The sequence below is a fragment of the Malus sylvestris genome, chromosome 17 (genome assembly GCF_916048215.2).
Source record: "Malus sylvestris chromosome 17, drMalSylv7.2, whole genome shotgun sequence".
In the NCBI taxonomy this organism is placed as follows: domain Eukaryota; kingdom Viridiplantae; phylum Streptophyta; class Magnoliopsida; order Rosales; family Rosaceae; genus Malus; species Malus sylvestris.
This window is the reverse complement of record NC_062276.1, coordinates 23531077-23552526: the sequence shown is the minus strand read 5'-3', so window position 1 is coordinate 23552526 and position 21450 is coordinate 23531077. Positions and strand designations below refer to the sequence as shown.

The 21450-nt window shown below is 38.0% G+C and overlaps 3 protein-coding genes and 1 long non-coding RNA gene across 8 annotated transcripts; 1 reads left to right on the top strand and 3 right to left on the bottom strand.

The window, feature by feature from the left end:
- The first annotated feature begins 1232 nt into the window (after window positions 1-1232).
- Window positions 1233-2615, top strand: LOC126610185 (F-box/kelch-repeat protein At1g15670-like). Its single transcript, XM_050278176.1, has one exon. The coding sequence runs from the start codon at window positions 1434-1436 to the stop codon at window positions 2493-2495; it is 1062 nt and encodes a 353-aa protein (XP_050134133.1). The 5' UTR covers window positions 1233-1433; the 3' UTR covers window positions 2496-2615.
- A 6176-nt stretch (window positions 2616-8791) lies between these two features.
- Window positions 8792-13985, bottom strand: LOC126610182 (uncharacterized). 2 transcript variants are annotated; one of them, XM_050278170.1, is made up of 5 exons: window positions 13742-13985; window positions 11955-13003; window positions 10245-11152; window positions 9572-9628; window positions 8792-9235 (listed from the first exon to the last, which is right to left on the bottom strand). In XM_050278170.1, the coding sequence occupies exons 2-5, from the start codon at window positions 12919-12921 to the stop codon at window positions 8990-8992; spliced, it is 2178 nt and encodes a 725-aa protein (XP_050134127.1). In that variant the 5' UTR covers window positions 12922-13003; window positions 13742-13985; the 3' UTR covers window positions 8792-8989. The 2 variants fall into 2 exon arrangements, with proteins under 2 accessions (XP_050134127.1, XP_050134128.1); XM_050278171.1 differs by having other exon boundaries at window positions 11955-12934.
- Window positions 13986-14645: 660 nt separating this feature from the next.
- On the bottom strand, window positions 14646-20870 carry LOC126610183 (protein MLN51 homolog). Of its 4 annotated transcripts, none has more exons than XM_050278173.1 (12): window positions 19941-20870; window positions 19595-19715; window positions 19296-19516; window positions 18356-19206; window positions 17568-17688; window positions 16396-16518; window positions 16049-16104; window positions 15877-15922; window positions 15659-15730; window positions 15503-15579; window positions 15060-15134; window positions 14646-14957 (listed from the first exon to the last, which is right to left on the bottom strand). In XM_050278173.1, exons 1-9 carry the CDS (start codon window positions 20474-20476, stop codon window positions 15673-15675), a joined length of 2133 nt encoding a protein of 710 aa, XP_050134130.1. In that variant the 5' UTR covers window positions 20477-20870; the 3' UTR covers window positions 14646-14957; window positions 15060-15134; window positions 15503-15579; window positions 15659-15672. The 4 variants fall into 4 exon arrangements, with proteins under 4 accessions (XP_050134130.1, XP_050134129.1, XP_050134131.1 ...); XM_050278172.1 differs by having other exon boundaries at window positions 19595-19718; window positions 19941-20869; XM_050278174.1 differs by having other exon boundaries at window positions 19613-19718; window positions 19941-20868.
- LOC126610184 (uncharacterized) lies at window positions 17135-17561 on the bottom strand. The gene is made up of 2 exons (XR_007618417.1): window positions 17468-17561; window positions 17135-17298 (listed from the first exon to the last, which is right to left on the bottom strand). It is a non-coding gene; the product is annotated as an uncharacterized LOC126610184 (long non-coding RNA).
- Window positions 20871-21450: the final 580 nt, after the last annotated feature.

The following is a 21450-nucleotide window of genomic DNA, read 5'->3' as shown; positions in this document are numbered from 1 at the left end:
CCCGATGTCCTCGTCGGCACACTTTCGGCCGGGGAATGACTCTGATACCAAATTGTCACATCTCAGTTCGCATAGTAAAATATTGTCCGCTTTGGGCCATGCCCTCACGTATTTGCTCTTGGGCTTCCACCCAAAATGCGTCTCACTATAGGGAGGTGGGCATGTACATATAAGACACATCACCCCATCTGCCCCGAGCGATGTGGGATCTTACAAATGTACCTTGTGAAATGTCAATGCTCAAAAATGTGTTAAGCTGTTGTTTAGTAATTTCGTTTTCATTTTTTATTTTTATTTTACTTTTAATGTTTGGAATACTAAAAACATATAAAAGAAATGAGGGTTAGAGAAGGGTGGTAGAAGGAGCGGAAATAAAGGAATGAAAATAAAATAACTAAAAATGGTATTTAATTTTTTAGAAAATAAAACTTAAAATACAAGGAAGTGTTATTGACACTCTAAAAATCTCATTCTACACTCCTCACAAGTGTATTTATCTTTCTAAATATAGAAAGTTTGGAGTGTAGAATGAGAATTTTGGAGTGCCAATAACAGTTCCCAAAATAAAAACGAAATAACTATCAAATGAAACCAAGTTGTTTGTCACCTTCACACACATTCATGTATTCCATATAATCATCATAGGGTGGCCCAATAGTCGGGGATGAACTTCAGACTCGTATTCCACATGACACGTCCTGGTGTTGGTAAATTGCACAATGATGGTCAAGGGGAGGCTGAAATACTTCTATAAGTCTTCCTGGTCCCTGAAAGAATGGACTGCCGTAACAAAGTCACTAGCCGATCCCCTTTGTAAAGAAAAAAAAATGTATTAATATATTTTTCAATAACATGCAAAATGGACTTGAATTTTCTCAATTTTGATATTGGTTGGAAATTTTCCCTTCCACAAGGTATCACATGCATGTACTTCCAAAATTTGTCAATGAATACAAGAAAACCCTGCAAGTTACGTTGAAGAAGATACCGACTGCGGCACCCCAATTTCCTAATCCAATGTTTTTCCATTTTTATAATCTAATTAAATGTTGCGTGGTGACAATAGTTAGATGATGATACATTAATTGAATTAAAATAAAGGAGAAAATTAATGCTGGCACATAGAGTCCGTTAATGGGAATGTGAAAATTGACAATATCAAAGGCCTTATTAAATTGTCCAAATCGACCAAACCCTTCTCTCTAGAACTTTATGTTTATATATATAAATACAATAAAACCAGTAGGAGGAAACATTGAACACTAAACCAGGACCATCCCTTCTTCACAACAATCACACACTATAAAAATTCCCTTCCAAGCAGTCCCAATATTTCAGGTTCAAAAAACCCGTCTCTCAGAATTTGTACGTCAAATTCTCTGTTGTTTTTGCATACCAAGTTTCTGCTTTTTGTTGGTACCAAATCTTGTACCATGGCGCTGATTTCTGGCCTGCCGGATGATATAGCATATGACTGTCTAAGTCGTGTTGAATACGACCAGTTTCCGACAGTGGCATCAGTGTGTAAAGGGTGGAAGGCGGAGGTTGAGCTGCCGGAGTTTCTTCAGCTTAGGAAGGTTGCTGGCCGCAGCCAAAGAATCATTGTGATGGTTCAAGCACATGTGTTCTCAAACCATGGTGTCTTCAAGTATCCGGATAGTCTGGTTTACCGGCTCACTATTTGTGAACCGGATTTGGGTAATTGGTCCGAGTTGCCTCTCCTTGCCTGTTTTGCCAATGGGCTACCCATGTTTTGCCAATTGGCAGCAGTTGGGTCCGATTTGGTGGTGATGGGTGGCTGGGACCCGCTTACGTGGACGATCTCCAAATCTGTGTTTATCTACAACTTTGTGTCCGGAGCGTGGCGGCGCGGGACTGATATGCCGGGTGGTGGCAGGATATTCTTTGGGTGCGCGGCGGATTCGGAGCGGATGGTGTATGTTGCCGGCGGACATGATGACGACAAGAATGCGTTGAGATCATCAATGGCGTATGACGTGGCAAAAGACGAGTGGATTATGTTGCCTGATATGGCAAGAGAGCGTGACGAATGTAAGGCGATTTTCCAGGGTGGCAAGCTCCACGTCATCGGCGGGTATTGCACCGAAATGCAAGGACGTTTCGAGAGGAGCACCGAGACATTCAACATTTCCACGTGGCTGTGGAATCCAGTACAAGAGGGCTTCTTACATGTCGCCACTTGTCCACGGACATGTGTGGACGGTGACGACGAGACAATGTACATGTGTCGTGGCGATGATGTGGTACAGCAAAAACACGACACGTGGAAAATCGTGGCCAAGTTGCCTGCTCAGGTACGTAATCCCGATTGCGTGACAGCCTGGCAGGGCAAAGCATTAGTGATAGGGAGTGCTGGGTTCGGTGAGCCCCACATGGCTCACGTACTGCATTTGGAAGATTACACGTGGACAAAACTTGAGACACCTCACAAGTACTCGGGCCATGTTCAATCAAGTTGTTATTTGGAGATATGAATCCGAGCTGGAAGTCTAGTTACTTGTCGACTTGTTCTCTGAATTTGTAAAAATGAGTATCCGTCAAGTTCTTTTTGTATTTGTATAACTTATAGAGGATGTTTTTTGCTTGATAAGCGATATCAAATTCGTTATTTATTAAAATCGTATATAATATTATCATGTACAAATGAAAAAGAATACTTTTAAATTGTAACGTTGAGTTGAAAAGTTTTAAGTATTTTAATGGCACCAAATACAAATGATGGCGATTATTAATCCAACAGGAACAAATTCCAGTGGGGTCCACTTTATTTTAATTTTGTTTTGTTTTAAAATTATTTTTATTTGTCACATCATAAAAAATATGTGCCTTATATTTGCCACGTCACTATTTTAATGGTTAATTTAACGGTTGTATGAAATTGAAATGAAATAGTAGTAAATGTATGAAATTGAAATGTTTTAAAGATATTATAATAGAGTCCAAAGCTAAAGGGGTAAAATGTAATTTACCCTAATTTTAAAGAAATTTTTTATAGGAAAACTAATGAAAATGTCTTGAAAACTTTGAATTTTAACGATAAAGACAAAATAAAGGGTAAAATGAATGGTATCATATTTGACTTTTTAATGTCAAAATGTGATTTTTCGTTAAAGTGAATAGTACCGCGAGCTTTTCGTTAAAACTCCATTTTTTTATTGGTTCATTTGCTATAGAAACTCATATGGCTGCTCTCCTAAGGTCTCATTTTGAGGATTTGTGAGAACCCCCTTTTTATGAGCCGTTGAATTGATCTAATTGTAGCAAAACTGATGAGATCATATAATCCCATTATACCTAAACAAAATGAGCCAACTGCAAATCCAAGCTATGAAGAAAAGGCATGGAAAGGATGAGATCCGAAGCTCAGTACGTAATTTGTGGTCAAAGGTGGAGGCGAAGATCAGAACTATTCCATATCTGATGGAAATCGAAAAAGGTACATAAATCAGGGGGAAGACAAATCAACAACTAAAATACAACTAGCGGCATAAAGTATCACAATTGGTCGTGAAATTAGGATCCCTCATCATTTTGGTTTTGGAAATTGAAGATCGATCAAATATCGTCTACGAAATTGACAATTGCAACTACCCAGTCATCGAATTCCTTCCGATTAATCCCTTGTCATTTGAAAATTAAAAAATGACGCCTAAACCTGTTTAGGCATCCGCCTAGACCGCTTAGACTGTCCAAACTCTCCCAAGCACTCACTTAGGTCGCGACTTTTACTTGGACATAAAATAGATAACTTTCATTTTGTCTTTTTTTTCCTTCAACAAATTGTAAAAGACTTATTGAATACTTAAATGAAAACATATCATATGCCCCATGTTTTCATTATGTTCTAATACTTTATAATCTATATGTCATTTTATTCTACAGTTTATGTATCCCAATGAAATTATGTATTTTTTAAGAATAAGCACACTTATTTATACGATATATATATATATTTACTTAAATCCGCCTAGTCCATCAAGGCCCCGACCCGCCGTCCGACTAGTACATAGCGTCTTCTAAAAACTTGGATGAATGTAAACCCTAATTTTTAAAGTTAGTTCACGTGTTTTCATTTTGTTTAAATATAACAAGATTATATAACATCATTAATTTTGCTATCATTAGATTAATCCATGAGTTATTTAATTTGCATTTTCCATTGCTTATTGCACCATAATACCACTATGATAATACAGTGGTCACAAGACAATCTTTCTCCTCGTTGGCAGAATCACAATTGAGAAGATTATGGGAGCTGTATTGAAAGGAAAATGCTATATTTGTTTAAAGAAATCATATCTTAGCTATTGTCTCTTTGATTTCACTAATCAATTTGTATTAAAAATAGTTAAGTCAAGTAAACCAAAATTGAATTTTGAAGTCAAATCATTTGCAGAAAGTTATTTTATTGTCATTTGGTGGCTGCTGAACAACGTTATTTTAGTTTATTAGAATGGAATGTCAATAGAAGTAAACCCTTGTGTTGTCTTATAATTTCTTCATCTCTCAACCGATTTCCGCCGCGATCTCCTCCATCTCCCTCGCACAACCATGACCAATCTGTGAGCACCACTCGCCGGAGAAGAAGCACCACTCTCCAATATCATCAAAGAAGCCGATACTGACCCACAAAAACTAAGAAACCTAGAGTAGCAAATATACCTCTACCGAGAAAGAGCCAGGCAAAAAAAAAAAAAAAAAAGAAGCAAAAAGTCGTGAAACCATAACTGATCAAGGTTCAGGGCCAGAAACCGGCCGTCCCCCCAAACCTTCTGTAGAGGTGGTGTATTTGGGGGAATTCATAGTGAGCTTCTTGATCCGAGATGCAAAGTTTGTCGATACAAGGTCACTCGAATTCGGGTTGCCCATACCAGTACAATGTCCCAAAGGATGCAAAAGTTGGAGAAATTTTTCTTTGTGACCGGAACACGGATGGTGTACACCACGTGTTTTTATATAAGCGATGAGAAATTTTATATTTTAAATTATTAACTTTTGCACACACAGATCTCACCATTTGTATAATAACACGTGGTGTACTATCCCGTATTCCGGTCACAGTGAAAAATCTTTCCAAAAGTTGGCCCTAGCGGTACTCTGATTTGTAAATGTTGTAAGAGAGAAGGTGACTATCCTAGTACGGACGAGAAATTTTTCATTATGCGTGAAGCATGGTGATACACCACATTTCATTATATAAGTGGAGAAAATTTTATATTTTTTAAGTCGTTAAATTTTTAACACAAGTATCTCATCACTAAACACGTAGTGTATCATCTTGTGTTCCATACACACTAAAAAATCTTTAGGTAAAGAGAATTGGATTAGAGGTGTTGTTAAGAATTTTTGTACGACTTGTCGTGTTGGTTATAGCCACAGGACTGAAGACTGCCTCAAGAAAATAGAACGGAGACGGAGAGTGACGATGATCAAGATGACACCCTCGTTTACAATATTTAGGCTACTAATACATGGTCATATGAAGAGAGTTTTAATTGACATAACCTTATATTAATGGCCCTGAATAAACGATAGTAAACTTGTAACTTTTTTTTTAAGATAAAAAGTATTTCATTAATAAAATAAAATGACATTCACCAGTGATACAATTCTACAATTACAGATGCTGTTAGTGCGAAAAATTGACAATCCTAACAAAACGCATGTGTCTGTATTTTGCTTAGACTCGTATCAATTTTCATTGTAATTGTTGAGTCTAAATGTCTCAGGATTTTGATCTCAAGAACGTCAAGAAAAATCAAAGACATCGCTTCAGGTAAGTTTGTCATATGCATTCATATAGACTGGGTCTATTATTGGTTCAAGGTTAAATGTTGATTAAATAATAGGCTTTTTAGCCAAAATGATCCTTAAGATTAGCATAACTCCTCATTTTGGTCCCTAAAATTTAAAATTGATAGAAGTGGTCCCTCTAGTTTGTCTACCATTAATCATTTTGGTCATTTTATGAAAAAAAAAGAAGAAAAAAAACTTCATTAAGTAAGAATAAAGTGACAAAAATACCCTCATTTTGTCAAATCTTTTTGGTCAATTGTTTATTAAATTGAGAGTATTTTTGGCATCTTGGTACTTATTTAATAGAGATCTTTACGGAAGGACCAAAATAATTGATAATGCACAAATTCAGGGACCACTTCTATCGATTTCAAAATCTCAGGGACCAAACAAAAGTGAGGAGTTATGTCAATCTCATGGACAATTTTGGCTAAAAAGCCTAAATAATATTGTTAAATACTAGGGAGACCAAATTTGTAAATCAAATTATATAATTATTGATAATTGAATTATTACTTAAATGTTGATTAACGTGTATATTTTTTTATTAATTATCTATCATTTAATTTGAGAATTTAATTTAAAATTTTGGTCTCTCTAATTTATCGTAAACTAAATAATCCAACCTCATGCCCAAAACAGTAAAAGAAAACAAAAAGACAAGAGTTATTTAATTTGCGTTTTCCATTATTTATTGCACCAATAATACCCACTATGATAATATAGTGGTTACAAAAACAATCTTTCTCATTGCAAAATCACTATTAAGAAGATTACAGGGATTTATTAAAAGAAAAATGTTATTTTTTTATTTAAAGAAATCATATCTTTGTTAAAAAAAATAATCACATCTTAGCTATTGTTTGAAGAAGATTACACTAATCAATTTGAATTAAAAATAGTTATGTCAAATAACAGAAAATTGTATTTTAAAGACATAAATCTATTTTATTGTCACATGTTGGTTGCGGAACAACGTAATTTTAGTTTATTGAAATAAGAAATTTGTTTAGACTTATTCTTTAAAGCACATGCTGAAACTATAGATATGTAGAGATCATGCCTAAAACTTCGTTTAGATAAAAGAGCAGCCTTTAAAGTGCTAATTTATACAACAAAATCCAAATGAAAAAAAAAAAAAATTCCACATGAAATAAGGTAAACTCAAAAAATAGAGAGTAAGGTTTCCAAATGAAAAGGGGAAAAGGGAAAAAAAATCCAAATGAAAAAGGGAAACTCAAAATAAAAAAAGGGAAAAGGGAAAAGAAATTCAAATGAAAAAGGGAAGCTAAAAAATAAAGAGTAGGTATGAATAAAAAAAGTTAAAAATAAAGAGTAGGTTTCCAAATGAAAAAGGGAAAAAGGAAAAGAAATCCAAATGGAAGAGAGAAACACAGTAACAAGCACCAAGCAAGACCTTTAATCCATGAATTGGAAACCTTGGAAAATTAGTTATTTATTTTATTGTTTGGATTAGAGTCTAGACCATCTGAATTGGGATAGCTTAAGTTTCTTTATTTATAAATATAGTTTGCAATTTAATATGAGATTTAAGTTAATCACAATGTAATCTTACGGGTTATGTAGTTGCCTAACGAATTTGTAATGTTATCCTCGTTTCAATCAATAACGTTTTTCGGAATCTGCTTGCCTGCCCTTCAGAATTTGCTATTTGATTTTGGTTGTCGTCATTTGCCACTTCACTACCCTTATCCATTTATTAACTGCTTGGAAATTGCTTTGCTTGGTTGTTAGAAATTGGGAGAGGGAACCTCTCCGGATTCTTTCATCTTAATTCACCAAATCAGGGAAGTCATACCATTTAAATTTGATCCAACAACTGAATTTATTATAACTTGTAAAGTGAGTCCCCGTTTGTAGCCGTTAGATCAAATTTTAACGGCACAGATTCCTTGATTTGGTGGATTAGGAGGAAGGGATCCGATCCCTTTCCTTGAAATTGGTTTATTGTTTGGTTGCTCGCTCACTTGAATTGCTTGCTTGTCTTGTCTACTTAACAGGACTCGCCTTGCCCACCTAACGAAGTTTGTGTTGCCTTGTCTGCCTAACAGAGCTTATCTTGTTGTGTTCGCCTAACGAAACTTGTCTTATCGTGTCTACCTAACAAAGCTTGTATCCATATCTGCTTGTTAGCAAACTCACATTGTGTACCGCCATGAGTTTGACGACATGTTTGTCGAGGGTGTTGGAAAACTAGTTATTTATTTTATTGTTTGGGCTTGGGCCGAACCCTTATGAATTAGGATTTGTTAGGTTTTGTTCTCTATAAAGACATGTAGCATGTGGTTTAACATAAAAACTAATTTAGTCACATTATAGTCTTACAGGTCATGTAGTCTCCTTGACAAATTTGTATTGTTCTCTTGCGTTTCAATTAATAAAGTTTTATTCATAGTTTTATATTCGGTTTGTTGGTCACGTATTCAACCGTTGCGTTGTCTATAATTTCTTTATCTCTCAACCGATTTCCACCGCGATCTTCTCGAACTCCCTCGCACAACAATGACCAAGCTGCTGCTAGCACCATTCGCCAGACCAGAGAAGCAGCAAAATGGCTGGCTTCTCAAGTGGGGCTCCTGTCTTAACATAATTGGCAAATCAAAGATGTACTCTCCAAGGGCCTTTCTTTCAGAACCGGCCATCCCAGCCAGCCAACCCTTCTAAAGAGGAGATGGTACCCAGGGTCTCTTATTTCTTGGACTACCTTTACGAAGCTAAAATGGCTGCCCCAAGAACAGACGGATTGATATGGCAAGAGAGCGCGACGAGTGTAAGGCGGTTTTCCGCCGCGGTAACCTCCTCGTCATAGGCGGTTGTGGAGGTGGCCTGGCTGGAGGATACAGAGGCCATGTCGATTGTCCAGGCATGCTTTTATCTCTTTGATTTCTTCTTTTCTCGCAAATATGCCAGAAACAATCACGAGTGACTCTAACGTATAACCAGTTGTATAAAATTTGTGGAAACAAATTCACGTTCTTTTGCTTTGCCCAACTTTACGTTTTAAAATCTCTCTCATCACATAACACGCCTTCATCAAAATATCAATCCTCGATATGTATCGATTAGCCAGAGTAACATACTTTCCATTAATTCCACTCACAGCATTCTCTAAAAATAAAAGAATGAAAATGTCATCATACCGTTACCTGTGTTATTTGGGTCTCATGCACTTAAGGAGAACGTCTACAAATTTCTTGTACATGTGCCGCTTTAGGTACATCCGCTCTACCTTCTCTCGTCCTTTGAGTGCCATTTGCTTCCTTGAAGCTGGGTTCTTAAGCAAAAACCGGAGATTCTCAGTGAGGCCACGAGTTCCATCATGCCCCACAGGATGAAGCAGACCTGTTACATTGTGTTCAACAATCTCTTTTGTGCCTCCGGCTTCGGTTCCAAGCACCTGATCAAAGCAAACACATAAGAATAATATTTGATCAAATGACCGATGTCAGTATTAGAATGCCATTTTGCTTCGAAAGAGATCTTTTATAACCGTTTCTGTTGTTTTCAAGGAGAAGCCGGAAAAAGGCATACAACGCTAAAAAAACACCCTTTTGTTTTCAAGATGCAAAAAAGAACGGCTATACTATCCCTAGCCGAAAAGAAAGATTACGCCATAAAGCAGTCATATAGTAGCATGCCTTTGCATATTTGAGGTTCGATTAGCGAGACTAAATGTTAGCAGCAGCATAAAAAAACCTATCATCCAAGTGGGATGAGGAATAAAATGTCATACCGGAAGACCGAATGCCATGGCTTCAATTGTCACTCTCCCAAAAGTTTCTCCCAGTCCCTGTGCACCATTTGACAAACTGTGTTAATTCTAAATGGAATTCATGATGAAATGCATACAAGCATAAATCAAGACTATAAATTCAACTGAAATGAGAAATGGGTTACAAACGCAATAAATTGGAACCGCTACATACATATTGAACCGAACAGTAACATTTGGTGGTATGCCTAGTTCATACATAACCAATGGAATTCATGAATACAACTTGTGCATACAGTGGACAGAGCTACTCCCATATTCAATAACTTTTTGTTGCAAAGACCTCATATGTAATAAAACAAAATGATATCCAGATAGATATCAAAATCAACCATTTCATAACATTTATCGACAGTAGTTTCACTTTCACATGATTTATAAAGACCTGAAATCTATCCGGTGTTCTCACTTAATACTGTCAAAGATACCATATCGTTACGTGTCTGTCTCAGTTGTGTTACAGATTAAAAACTAAAGACTCACAAAATATTTTTATTCAAACAACCAATACAAACACAAATGGTTGATTCTGTTATGACATGGGACTCCTACATCAAAATCCATAATAACAAGTATAATTTAGGAGCAGTTATCTGTTCACATAAACTACTAAAAGACTACGAAGATGGATCACCTGAGAGTTCATGACATAAACATCAGCTGCGGAGTATAATGCAGCTACATGTGTGGTTGCTGGAGTCCACAACACTGACTTTGACAAGTTTGAATGCTGAGATAGGAATCCCAAAAGTTCTTTGACATAAATGACCTTATTGCTCTTAGATCCAACAGAACCAATAAGAAATTTAACAGATTGTTTGAGTGTTCCTCCTTTATCTGACAACACTTTCCTCATATGAGTGACTTCGAAAGTCAAAGCACCTGTACTATCAATAGAGGTATAGAGATTATGTAATGGCAAAATTTTCTTCTGGGGTTCATTCAACTGGACATCAGATTCCTTGGACAGTGACAATTCATTTGATGATACTCCATCATCATTCAATTCTTGTAACAAAGCTCTCAAGTGATGTTTTCTACCCAAGGTAGAGCGGGCTTGGCGCTTATGTACTGGATTTTTTATTTTTGGATCATCTTTCGCAGGTTTTTCTTCGATCACCAAGCGTGCTGAGTCAAGAAGCAAGAGCTGCCCCTTCCCAGGGTTTATACTGCTCAGAGACATCACAAGCATATCATTATCTGTTAACCCCATTTCCTTTCTGACTGAATCTCGCAATAACTGTCTCTTCTCGAGCATCTTCTCAGTACTAGCGGATGGAGTATTAAGTGAACAAGCTATGCCAGCTACAAAGGCCAGTTCATCATTAATAGAGAGTGGTACAACAACAGGCGGAGACCTCAGCTTAATCTTTTCTTCTTCACACCAGTCTTGCCATTGTTTAGACTGTGATTCTGATAGAAAAACCAGCATTTTCACTTGGTTAAGCACAACCTTCGCGCGATCAAAGTATTCCCTCCGATTTTCCATGATCCACCAAGCAATTTGACTTGCACCAGCTGGAAAATGATCCAGGTATTGATCTGAAACAACCAAACGAAGCCAAATCAAATCAGCTACAAATTTAAGAATTCCAAAATATCACATACAAATGTCACTTAGTCTAAGAAAACCTTAATACAAAAACACATCAATGCAAAATAAACTAATAAGGTGTTAAAAAGATGGAATTTATGTATTTACAAATTACTGAGGGAATACTGATTTCCAAATGTATATATAACTGGTGCATGAACACATCCTTATAAGGTCAAGAAAAACCAGAGGATAATATGGCTATTTCATCAGGTTAATAACTTAGTCAGTGTCATTGTTCTCCTAGAACGGAAAAATAAAACCGTCTTAATTAAAGAAAACATGCATATTTCCTGCATCAATTAGCATGAAAGTGGATGAAGTATCGGAGGTCAGCAGTTGGTGAATAGAAAACCACATAATTCCAACACAGAATAAATTATTTAGGCAATATATGTTGTTCCATCCATACAGTGCTGTAACTATTTACATGGAAATCACTCTGGGAGATTGGAGGCATCGGACCAATTTATAATCCTATCAAAAAATTCTACAAGAAACTGACTAATCTCTATGGGAAAGCATACTGTTTTTACATGTATAACCTGTACTTCAAGGGGCTAAAAAGGCACTGAAATCCGTAACTAAACAAGCACAACATTTAACGTTAGAGATACAAAATCTATAGAGGTAAATACAACATCAGGTCACTGAAAACAATACGGAGGTATTGATAGTTAATGTTATACACTTCAAAATTTGTGAGATCAGCAAATATATTAACTTGGAATTTCTTAAAATGGTTCTCACCAATCCATGATGCACATACTGCTGACCCGGCGATGACGAGATCTGCCTTCATAGCAGTTTTGAAGCTTTGTTTTCCTTTATCATCAAGCACCTTGATTCTTCTCCTAGCTAGCTCTGGCATCAAGCCACCCTTCTTGCTAAGAACTACAGCAGAAACTGTGGCTCCACAGCTCAAAAGTTCTGTTGCTAATTCCATCATAGAAAGTGGAGCCCCAGTCATTGAAAGTTCATGGAATATTAATATAAATCTCCTAGACCAAACAAGACGTGCAAAGTCCCCCTTCCTGTCACAGGTTCCAGACCGCATTTTAGGACTCCATTCTAAAATTTGATCCTCTAGAACACCAAATGGACCAACAAGCATCCCATAAGTAGTATTTGTCTTGGGAAGGTCCATTTCCTGCTCCTCTGTCTCATGGTCATCAACCTGCACTGCCTTCTTCTGATTACCTTTCCCTTTACCACGAAGACTATGAACTCCTTTTTTGCTCTTCTTTTTTGGACTTGCGCTTTGATGAGATGAAACTTCATTATCCTTTTTTGTTAAAACCACATCTATCCTTTTACCATCTTCCACCTGATTTTCTGTGGTTCCATTCTTAACTTCCACAGAACTGTTGCTGCCAAGCAAATCTCTCCGCAGATTCTGTTCATTGTCTGACTTCCCATTCCTTGCTTTATTTCCAAACCCCAAGAAGTTATCCTTGTTATTGCTATGAGCCCAACTGGACTGAAAATAAACTCCAAGATAAGCCCAAAGAGTAATCAATAACAACCAAAACAGTACCCGATTGCTCCGAAACCACTGCACACCTCCACTACTTCTACCTTCTTTTTGCGAAGTACGGCTAGAATTCAATCTCCGAAATGAAGGAGAATTTCGAGGGCTGGATCTTCCTGACAATGTAGACTTAAAACTTCCACTTTCTCTCGACGACTTATAATCCACTCTAGTGCTTTCCTCCATCGTTCTCTTTTAACTATTTTACAACAGAAAAAAGCTCAAAACACATTCTTCGAAGAACATCAGTTCCTTTTTAATTCGGTCTCTGCAGCAATCAAGAGTAAAGAAAAATGATTTTCTCTATACACAAGAATGAGCAAATGAGCAGATTAAAACAAATTGGCCCAGAGCACAAAATTCTCTCGGCTCTTGTAATTTTCTTTAAAGTCTTATATAGCTCACAGATTGAAATTTTAATCCGTTTAGCGTTACTTGGCACTCTCAGCAATCAAACGGAGTAACTGCATTCAGCATTTCACCAGAAACCCAAAAATATAAACACGCAGATTCTATGTTAATTAAACATCCATATCCATGTCTAAAAATAGTATCCCTGTAATTTGTAATCACAGTCAACCAACAAGAACATACAGGAAAATAATTATAACTAATTCAAGTAATGCTTATTTTTCTGTACTAAAAATTAACAAAACAAAAAATCAAGATCCAAAAATTTTCATTAATTTCTCGGTCTTCGAAGTTATCGATGAAGATCAACTATAAGGTCAGAGCTGAATCTAAAATTTTCTCCGATCCTAATTCTCACTAACTCGAGAGACTTGATTCATTTTCTTTCGCTCCATTTTCTCGGCAGCCAAACAGACCATAAAAGATTCACTGATTACTACTTACCAAGAAATCATGCAATTAATTCGGAGCTCATTCCCTATCAAACCGCCCAACGAAAATATGAAAATTCATACATATATACACGCATACATATAAAGAAAGATTTCAAAGATTGGGTAAGCAAAAAGGAGCTTTCAGAGGAGAGAGAAATTACATGGATTTGCTGCATGCTCTGCGCCTCCAAGATCTCGACGGTTCTTCTTGAGAGAGAGAAGCACAAGTTGCAGAGTGAGTGAGTGTGAAGATGGCCGAGAGAGGTTTTAGAGCCGGAGAGAGATTGTTGTTATGTGTCTGATCGCGCGTGCGGTGTAAACGGATTCGGAAGCAGCACGGACTACTTTAAAACTTTTGCCCCTTTCTGGCTGTTGCTGCGTCTGGCCTGGGGGTCTTTTTGCAGCTGACCTACGCTGAATAAAATTGTAAGCTCGGGGTCCCACTGCAGCGTCGGTGGGGTCTCACAGCCAATCATGGTCCTCCATCTGTATTATGCTTCTGATTATCCTGGCCCCACAAATCCCCTTGCAAGAACTAGCGAGTATTCCGCAAGTGTCTTTTATTTTGGATAATTGCATATTCAAGCTTGATTCCGTTATTTGTAAGATGTTAGGAGCAGTCGTTCACGTTTATTTGTAAACGACTGCTTATTTGTATTTGAACAGTCAAATGGGCGACAGTTTTACCAGCTGCAGACGGCCTGTGTAGACGACTGTTCTTAACAAAATCTTCGTTTGCTTAGTAAAGGTGGCATTTTGTCGGATAACATTTTTTGTTTAACTCCTATTTACACCATGAATACTCATTTAGGGATACAACCGTGTCCGATTTAATCGTCAAAACTTCAGTACCCATAAGCATTTCAATTATGCCGCAAAGAATATCCTTTAAAATGTTCGACGGCCTTCGATCCGGAGGACGACGGAAAGCTGGCCTTGGTAGCTAACCTCAGACCCGGAGGCGGATTAAAGGCCGCCACCACGGTTGCCAAACTTAGACCGGGCCGGTTCAAAAAAAATACATATAAACAAACACAGATTACTCTTCCAATTAAACATAATTAATTCACATATCACATATGCATAGCAAACAAGTCATTACAGTATCATCGATGGTTCAAGCAGAGCTTCATACCTCCTCAACTAAACAAGGAAAATACTACCACAAAGGTTTTTAACAACATAGGTAACAAAAAAATCCAATGCATCTATATGTAAAGTGAAAGAACTTATAGAAACCATCGCCGAGCGAACTGCTGCTGCCGCACAACAATTCTTTGTACTTTTTTTCCATTTTCTTTTATATATCAGTTCACGTGGAAGCCCGTCTACATTTTCAAACAAGCTTTTCGATAAAAATCCAAACCACAAGAAAACCTGAAGACAGAAAAAGCAAATGTATTACACAGCAGTCGACCACGATTCACAAGAACAAAGATATTTAAGTTTTTTTTTTTTTTCACTTGAAACGTTTCCTACCGAAATTGTAAACAATCACGCCGCAATATTGATCTTAGATTGAGTGCAGCATGAGCAGGTGTTTGTCATAGGTAACTGCAGGAACAGACAGGAAGAAGAGGGAAACAGACAAGAAAGAGATATAAGCATACAACTAAATATTATTACAATGCCGTAAAATAAATTTGGCCATACGAGGATAAAACAAACAGTGTGTCAATCTTCCGATGGCCTAAGTACAGATGGTGGTTGTAGTGCCCAATTCTTCGACAATACAAATAAATGAAACACAGGCCTTTCCAAAATATTTAATTGAACATTTTGTTGGTTCATAAAAAAATAGAATGTCATTACTCATGGAAGAAACTTGGCGTGCTATCCTATCCAAATAGAATTATCACTTTGGGGTGTCAAGCATTAAATACATGTAAAACCAAATTGACGAAAGGCCAAGGATGACATACCTAAGATATCTTCGAAAACATTGGCCCAAAGTGCCCCAGAACATAGGCTGAAGATCACAAAGGGCTTAGACGAACGCCTGCAGCACCAAATGAACAAAACTTAGAACTTCACACTCCCAATATAGCAGAAAAGTTAAATTCGGGGAAAGACAGAACCTTCATCTGCTTATTCAAACAAGCTCCGTATTATTTTGAAGTACTTCACTGGCCACATTCATCTGTGAATATCTGCACTTGAAAAGAAAAAAGCATTCAGATTGCATGAAAAGTCTATGTATAAAATGCACCCTCTCCAATCTAACCCAACCCTGGGATCAGCGGAGCAAGTTTGGCAAACAAATAATTAGTTCTTGAAAACATGAGGTATGACTTGCCTACGAGGCTTGTTTTGTCGCTGCCCATACTCATCTCCAACAATCTCTGTAATGGAAAAACTATGTCAATGCCAAACCATAACAATTCATAAATTATTAAATGCCCAACTCAATGGCCAAGAGTTAAAAAAAAAAGGTGGGAAGCAGAGCTAAGTGTAATATAATGTCATACCAGGCTTTTGTGAAGGCTTCCATTCGTTATTGGTTTTATTTGCATTATTCTCTTTGCTGCAAATAAACGAAGATTATTCAGAATGGTAGGCATAGATGTTTATTAAAAACATAATTGAAAAATAGGATCTCCTAACCATGTGGCAGTAGAAAGACCCGTTAAACAGTTATTTCGACTTGAACAAGGGAAGTTTAATCAAGAAAGATAGATAAATAAATAAATAAAGCGAAAAAGGAACAACATAGTATAATAGCAAGAGACAAATCTAAAAAGCTAAGCAGGTTATGGTAAATGAGAGAACATTATCTCAGAATCATAAATAATCAAAGAGACGCCATACAACCAACCTCAGGGAACCCACAGAAGATGTTTGTCCAGATGGGCGACCATGGTAAGAACCATCAACAGTAATATATGGAGGACAATATGTTGCCCCCAATGCTCCTGCAGCACCCGCCAATACAGGTAACCTAAAACAATTCAAACAATTATCACCAGAGATCTTTCTCAAACTAAAGGAATCACACCATTAGATTGAACTCCATTCTCATAGCAATATTTGAAGATATTTTTCCAAGACAGATATGACACCAAAGCAGTTCCTACCTCCTCACAGAAATGATATATAGAGAAAATATATTTAGTATTAGTAATCAATTAGGAGTTTAAAAGAGTGTGAGGTTACAAATTCAGGGATATTCCATGGAGGTCCATGGGTATTCAACCAAGATTTTAAAGGAGTTCATAAAACTCCATAGAAATCTAGATGTATTGAATCAGGGTTTTTAGGTAGTATAAAAATCCATGTGTATTCAATTAGGATTTGATTTTAAAGTACTTTGAAAAGTTAAAAGGATTTTGATGGATTTAAACAGATTTTATAGTGTAAAAGGCTTTAAGAAATCTTGCCTCTCCCCCAAAGATTTTGAATGAATTCACATGGATATATGAAACTCCATTAGAACTCCATCAAACTTAACAAATTTACAACTCTCTTAAAATCTTTCAAAATCTCAATTAAATACACACCCCTTTGCATAATTCTCTGTATAGTAGACAATAATTCATAATGCAGAGTAGTCAACCACTAAAGGTCGTACCCAGTGCACAAGGCTCCCGCTTTACGCAGGGTCTGGGAGAGGTGAATGTCGGCTAGCCTTACCCCCATTTATGGAGAGGCTGCTCCCAAGTCTCGAACCCGAGACCTACCGCTCATGGGCGAAGGCACTTGCCATCGCACCAAGTGCGACCTCTAAAAAAAGGTCGTACCCAGTGCACAAGGCTCCCGCTTTACGCAGGGTCTGGGAGAGGTGAATGTCGGCTAGCCTTACCCCCATTTATGGAGAGGCTACTCCCAAGTCTCGAACCCGAGACCTACCGCTCATGGGCGAAGGCACTTGCCATCGCACCAAGTGCGACCTCTAAATGAACTAAATAAGATATCAACTTCCCGTAAAGAAGAAGAACAAGAAGAAGACAAGACCAACAGAAAGAACTATCATTAATGCAATTCACGTACCATGTCATTTCGCCAGAATTTCCTAAACCACCAAGTTGTGGCTGAGCAACATATCCAGGGAACGCCATGCCAACAGCAGGAACTCCCATACCCCCAGTATGCTGGCCCCCAAATTGCATGACTGCACAATCATCCAACCAGATAAGACCACAAATCATAATCTATTGAATGCTTAAATGTTAGAAAAAGACACAACTTAATATGCACTAATAATTTAATCTGCTCATTTTAGCTACTGTCAATCATTATCGATAAGCAGTTCAAAGAACACCATTGAGGTGAAATCCTAGACAGTTCAGAGAAGCAGTGAATATGTTTTGTTACGTTTACAGTTCGGGGCAAAAACAGATGATTAACCTAGATTATGTTTTACTTTGCATCCACATAAAGGGAAATTGGGGCTTACTAGCCCTTTGCAAATACACCAACAAAATTAGCCATGCTCTCAAAATGCAATATCTACTAGCCCTCTTTGACGAAAATACCCTCAAGTGAAAAGCCTCTTACTAAAAATTATGGTGTCAATAATGTATTAATATTGTGCCAATAATGTATTCATATTGTGTTGATAATCTATCAGTACTGTGTCGATAATGTATTAATAGTTCCGATAACATATTAACTTGAAGGTATTTTCGTCAAAGAGGGCTAGTAGAAATTGCACTTTGAGAGCAGGGTTATTTTTAGTTGGTGGGTTTGTAAAAGGGCTACTAAGCCCAATTTCCCTTCTATAATTAAGGGGAACTCTATAATTCTGGAGTACTAAAAAGGTAATCCAATATACTTACCAGGCAAAAAGGCTGGAGCACCAGGGAAGTTCTGATCATGATTAACACCCATACTCCCAGTGGGTCCCGTAACTGGAGCTCCGCCATAAGAAATAGTGCCCCTTGCACTACCCTGAACACTGCCTTTTCCCTTTGCAACCAGGGCACCTTTAGATTTGCTTGAATCTGAAGGTGATTCAACTTCTCCTGATTCGAAGGAATTTGATGACATGGTTGTGTTGGGTGGAGAGGAAGCCTGAGATCCACTCCCAGGATGTTGTCCCATCTGCTGAGCAGGACCTTGCAGAGCCAGTTGAGATCGATTTTGAGCAGGATTGCGCTGACCAGCATGAAGATGTGTGGATGGAGAAGCTCTTGTCATTTGGTTCTGAGACACCGGTTGATAACTCATTTGTCCTGAGATAACACCCCTTCCTTGAACCCTTGACTGAGGAGCTTGAGTAGTATTGAAAAATGATGACCCAGAAGGTGACATTTTTATGTTGGTCAAAGTCTTCCCAGCAGCTGGATTGGTAGAGTCATTTATATAAAGCTTGTTCATACCGACAGATTCAGCTATGTTCTTTCCTCTCTCCAATGCATTGGTTTGGGGCACATTGAAACTCTCCTGCACTACAGAAGACCGAAGGTTCCTCTTACCACTCCCAACCTGTGCATCCCGCTTAGGAGTAAGAGTGATATCTTTATTGGAACTGGAAGAGCCTGATGGGTAAAAAGGAGGAGAAGCTGAATTCAAGCTTGAGGCGAAGGAATTTTTCCTAGCAGAAACCTGGCCAGACTCTGCATTTGAGTTGGGAGTATATGTTCTCTCTAAATTACTTTGTACGTTTTTCTCGGCAGGCTTTCCAGACCTGAAAATAAAATCAATGTGACAGCTAATTATAAAAAAATCATGAATTAACGAAGAAATATTAGTACCATAAGAATACGTTGTACTCACTGTTTGTTTTGTGTTGGCGGTGCCTGTCTGTTATTCCTAAAAGCCGGTTCATACCTCCTGGGCCCTCTCCCTCTAACACCCTTGGGTACCTGTCTCTGATTATTATTGTCATATTCTTTAGACCTGTCATATTCTTTAGACCTGTTTCCTCTGGCACTCCCACGATCAATACCTCGGTTTCTTCCGCGACCTACATAAGGACCCTTTGAAGGTTTCTTTCCCTGAATTAGTAAGTAGTGCACATCAGAAAGATGAGAGATGAAAAAAGATCTATAGAACAAAATATTCTGCAGTATGACCATGTATACAACTATTACTTCTTCGTAGCGCCTTTCCTGCAAAGTAATCTCCTCAAACTTATCGTGCCCCCATTTTCTTTCATCTTTGGATTCCCACAGCTTCCTTCCACCACGTGTTCGCCTACTGAAAGCAGAATGCTTCAAATTATTACAGCGCTATACACCATAACCATGAAAAGAGAGGAGAAGGGAGGGGGGGGGGGTGATGCCGAAGGAAAACAATGATCCATAAAGGAGCTACTATCACAGCTGCACAAGTTTACTTCTATATTACAACAGCACAACTCGCCAAACCACACCCACATTCATATGACCGCAAATGCAATAAAAAATCATAAACAATTACCTGTGCCGACCACCAGAGTTTTCCCTGAAGCGGTCATCATGCATATAAAAAGCACCCGCTGTGGGGACTGCAAATGGTTCATTCTCCTTCTTCTCCTCCCCTTCTTCAGCCTCATTCCCCCCATTCTCATCCACGGACCCTTCCACAGACCTCCGACCATCACCACTCGATTCCTTAACAGCCAAAACCTCAACCCTGCCACCCAGCTCGCCTTCCCGGCCTCTCTCCTGATATCTTTCCAACTCCTCTTCTTCCACAACTTCCTCCTCAAACTCTTCTTCTTCACCAATCTCTTCCTCTTCTTCTCCTTCTTCTTCTTCTAGTTCTTCGTCATCATCATACTCAGCCGCCCCACCCTGATCATCCGATTCATCGGAGTTAACCGCGGCTCTCGGATCCTTCCTCGGCTTCTCCGTCGCCTCCTCTTCACCTTCCTCATCGTCGCTGGCCGCTGCCCTTCTCCGCATCGCCAGAGATCGCTTCGTTACCTCCGGATCACTCTCATACTCCACATCCTCCTTACCCATAGAAGCCATTAGTTCAACGCTAAACCAACAAAAACCCTAAATCCCCACCAATAAATATCCAACAAAAAAACCCTAAACCCAAAACTTCCCTACAATAATCAAACACCAACCGCACAGATCTTCACTCAGATAAACCCCAACCTTCCTGGAAATTCAAACGTGAATTCTAAAAAACCAAAGCCCTCAATTAAAAACCCGTAAAAAACCAAAATTGCACGTGAATGAAACCCCGAATATGTACATTTTCGCAAAATCGAAACACTAGGAGCTCGAATTGGGGAAAAACAAGGGGATTTTATTAGGGATTTGGGATCTTACCCGTGAAACCCTAGAGAGAGATTTTGGGGCTTTTGGACGACGATGCCGTCATAAATTGATGGTGGAAAGACTTGGGGTGGAGTCAAGATTTCGAGGAAATGGATAATTACGGAAATATCTTAGGCAATAGGTAGTTGTTCAGGGGTATTTTGGGGATTTAAGGAGTAGCAGTCACAAGTCAGGAGAGAAAGTGAGGCGTCAGAGACATGGACTGGAGGGCATTCGAATCCACCAAAACTAAAGCAGTGTTGTGTTGGATTTAGATTCTGACACGTGAGATGCTTTATTCTCACATGTGAATTAGCTTAAGTTTGTTACGTTTGTTGGGTACTCTCGACCAACCAGCTTCCGCCATTTGTGTATCTGGGAAGTGGGATGTAAGCCAAACTCAATACTTATTTCAGTAAACTGTCGATTTTCCTTTTGCACTTTCACTTAGTTTTCGATCTCTTTTTTATTGGAAAATTAAGAACATAAACTATTTTTTTTAGCCGATTTGCCTCATACCGTTAGTTTTTCATATATTTCATCCATATTTATGTTAAGTGAGATCATGTACACAACATGTGAGGGTAATAAAGTCATTTCATTCTTAAAAATGATTAAAAACTGAAAATAAATAAATTTAAAAAAAAAATTCCCTCTATTTTTTCCTGCTAATTCCT

Bases quoted from the DNA above. Each gene is read 5' to 3' on its own strand.
- LOC126610183 (XM_050278172.1), bottom strand. From the start codon at position 20,476: ATGGCTTCTATGGGTAAGGAGGATGTGGAGTATGAGAGTGATCCGGAG. The intron at 16,105-16,395 runs GTTGGTTGTATG...GTTTATTTGCAG, and splicing joins TCTTCTGTGGGTTCCCTGAG to CAAAGAGAATAATGCAAATA. The intron at 15,731-15,876 runs GCAAGTCATACC...TTTCAAGTGCAG, and splicing joins CGACAAAACAAGCCTCGTAG to ATATTCACAGATGAATGTGG.
- LOC126610182 (XM_050278170.1), bottom strand. From the start codon at position 12,921: ATGGAGGAAAGCACTAGAGTGGATTATAAGTCGTCGAGAGAAAGTGGA. The intron at 11,153-11,954 runs GTGAGAACCATT...TGGTTGTTTCAG, and splicing joins AGTATGTGCATCATGGATTG to ATCAATACCTGGATCATTTT. The intron at 9,236-9,571 runs GTATGACATTTT...TGCTTTGATCAG, and splicing joins CCATGGCATTCGGTCTTCCG to GTGCTTGGAACCGAAGCCGG.
- LOC126610185 (XM_050278176.1), top strand. From the start codon at position 1,434: ATGGCGCTGATTTCTGGCCTGCCGGATGATATAGCATATGACTGTCTA.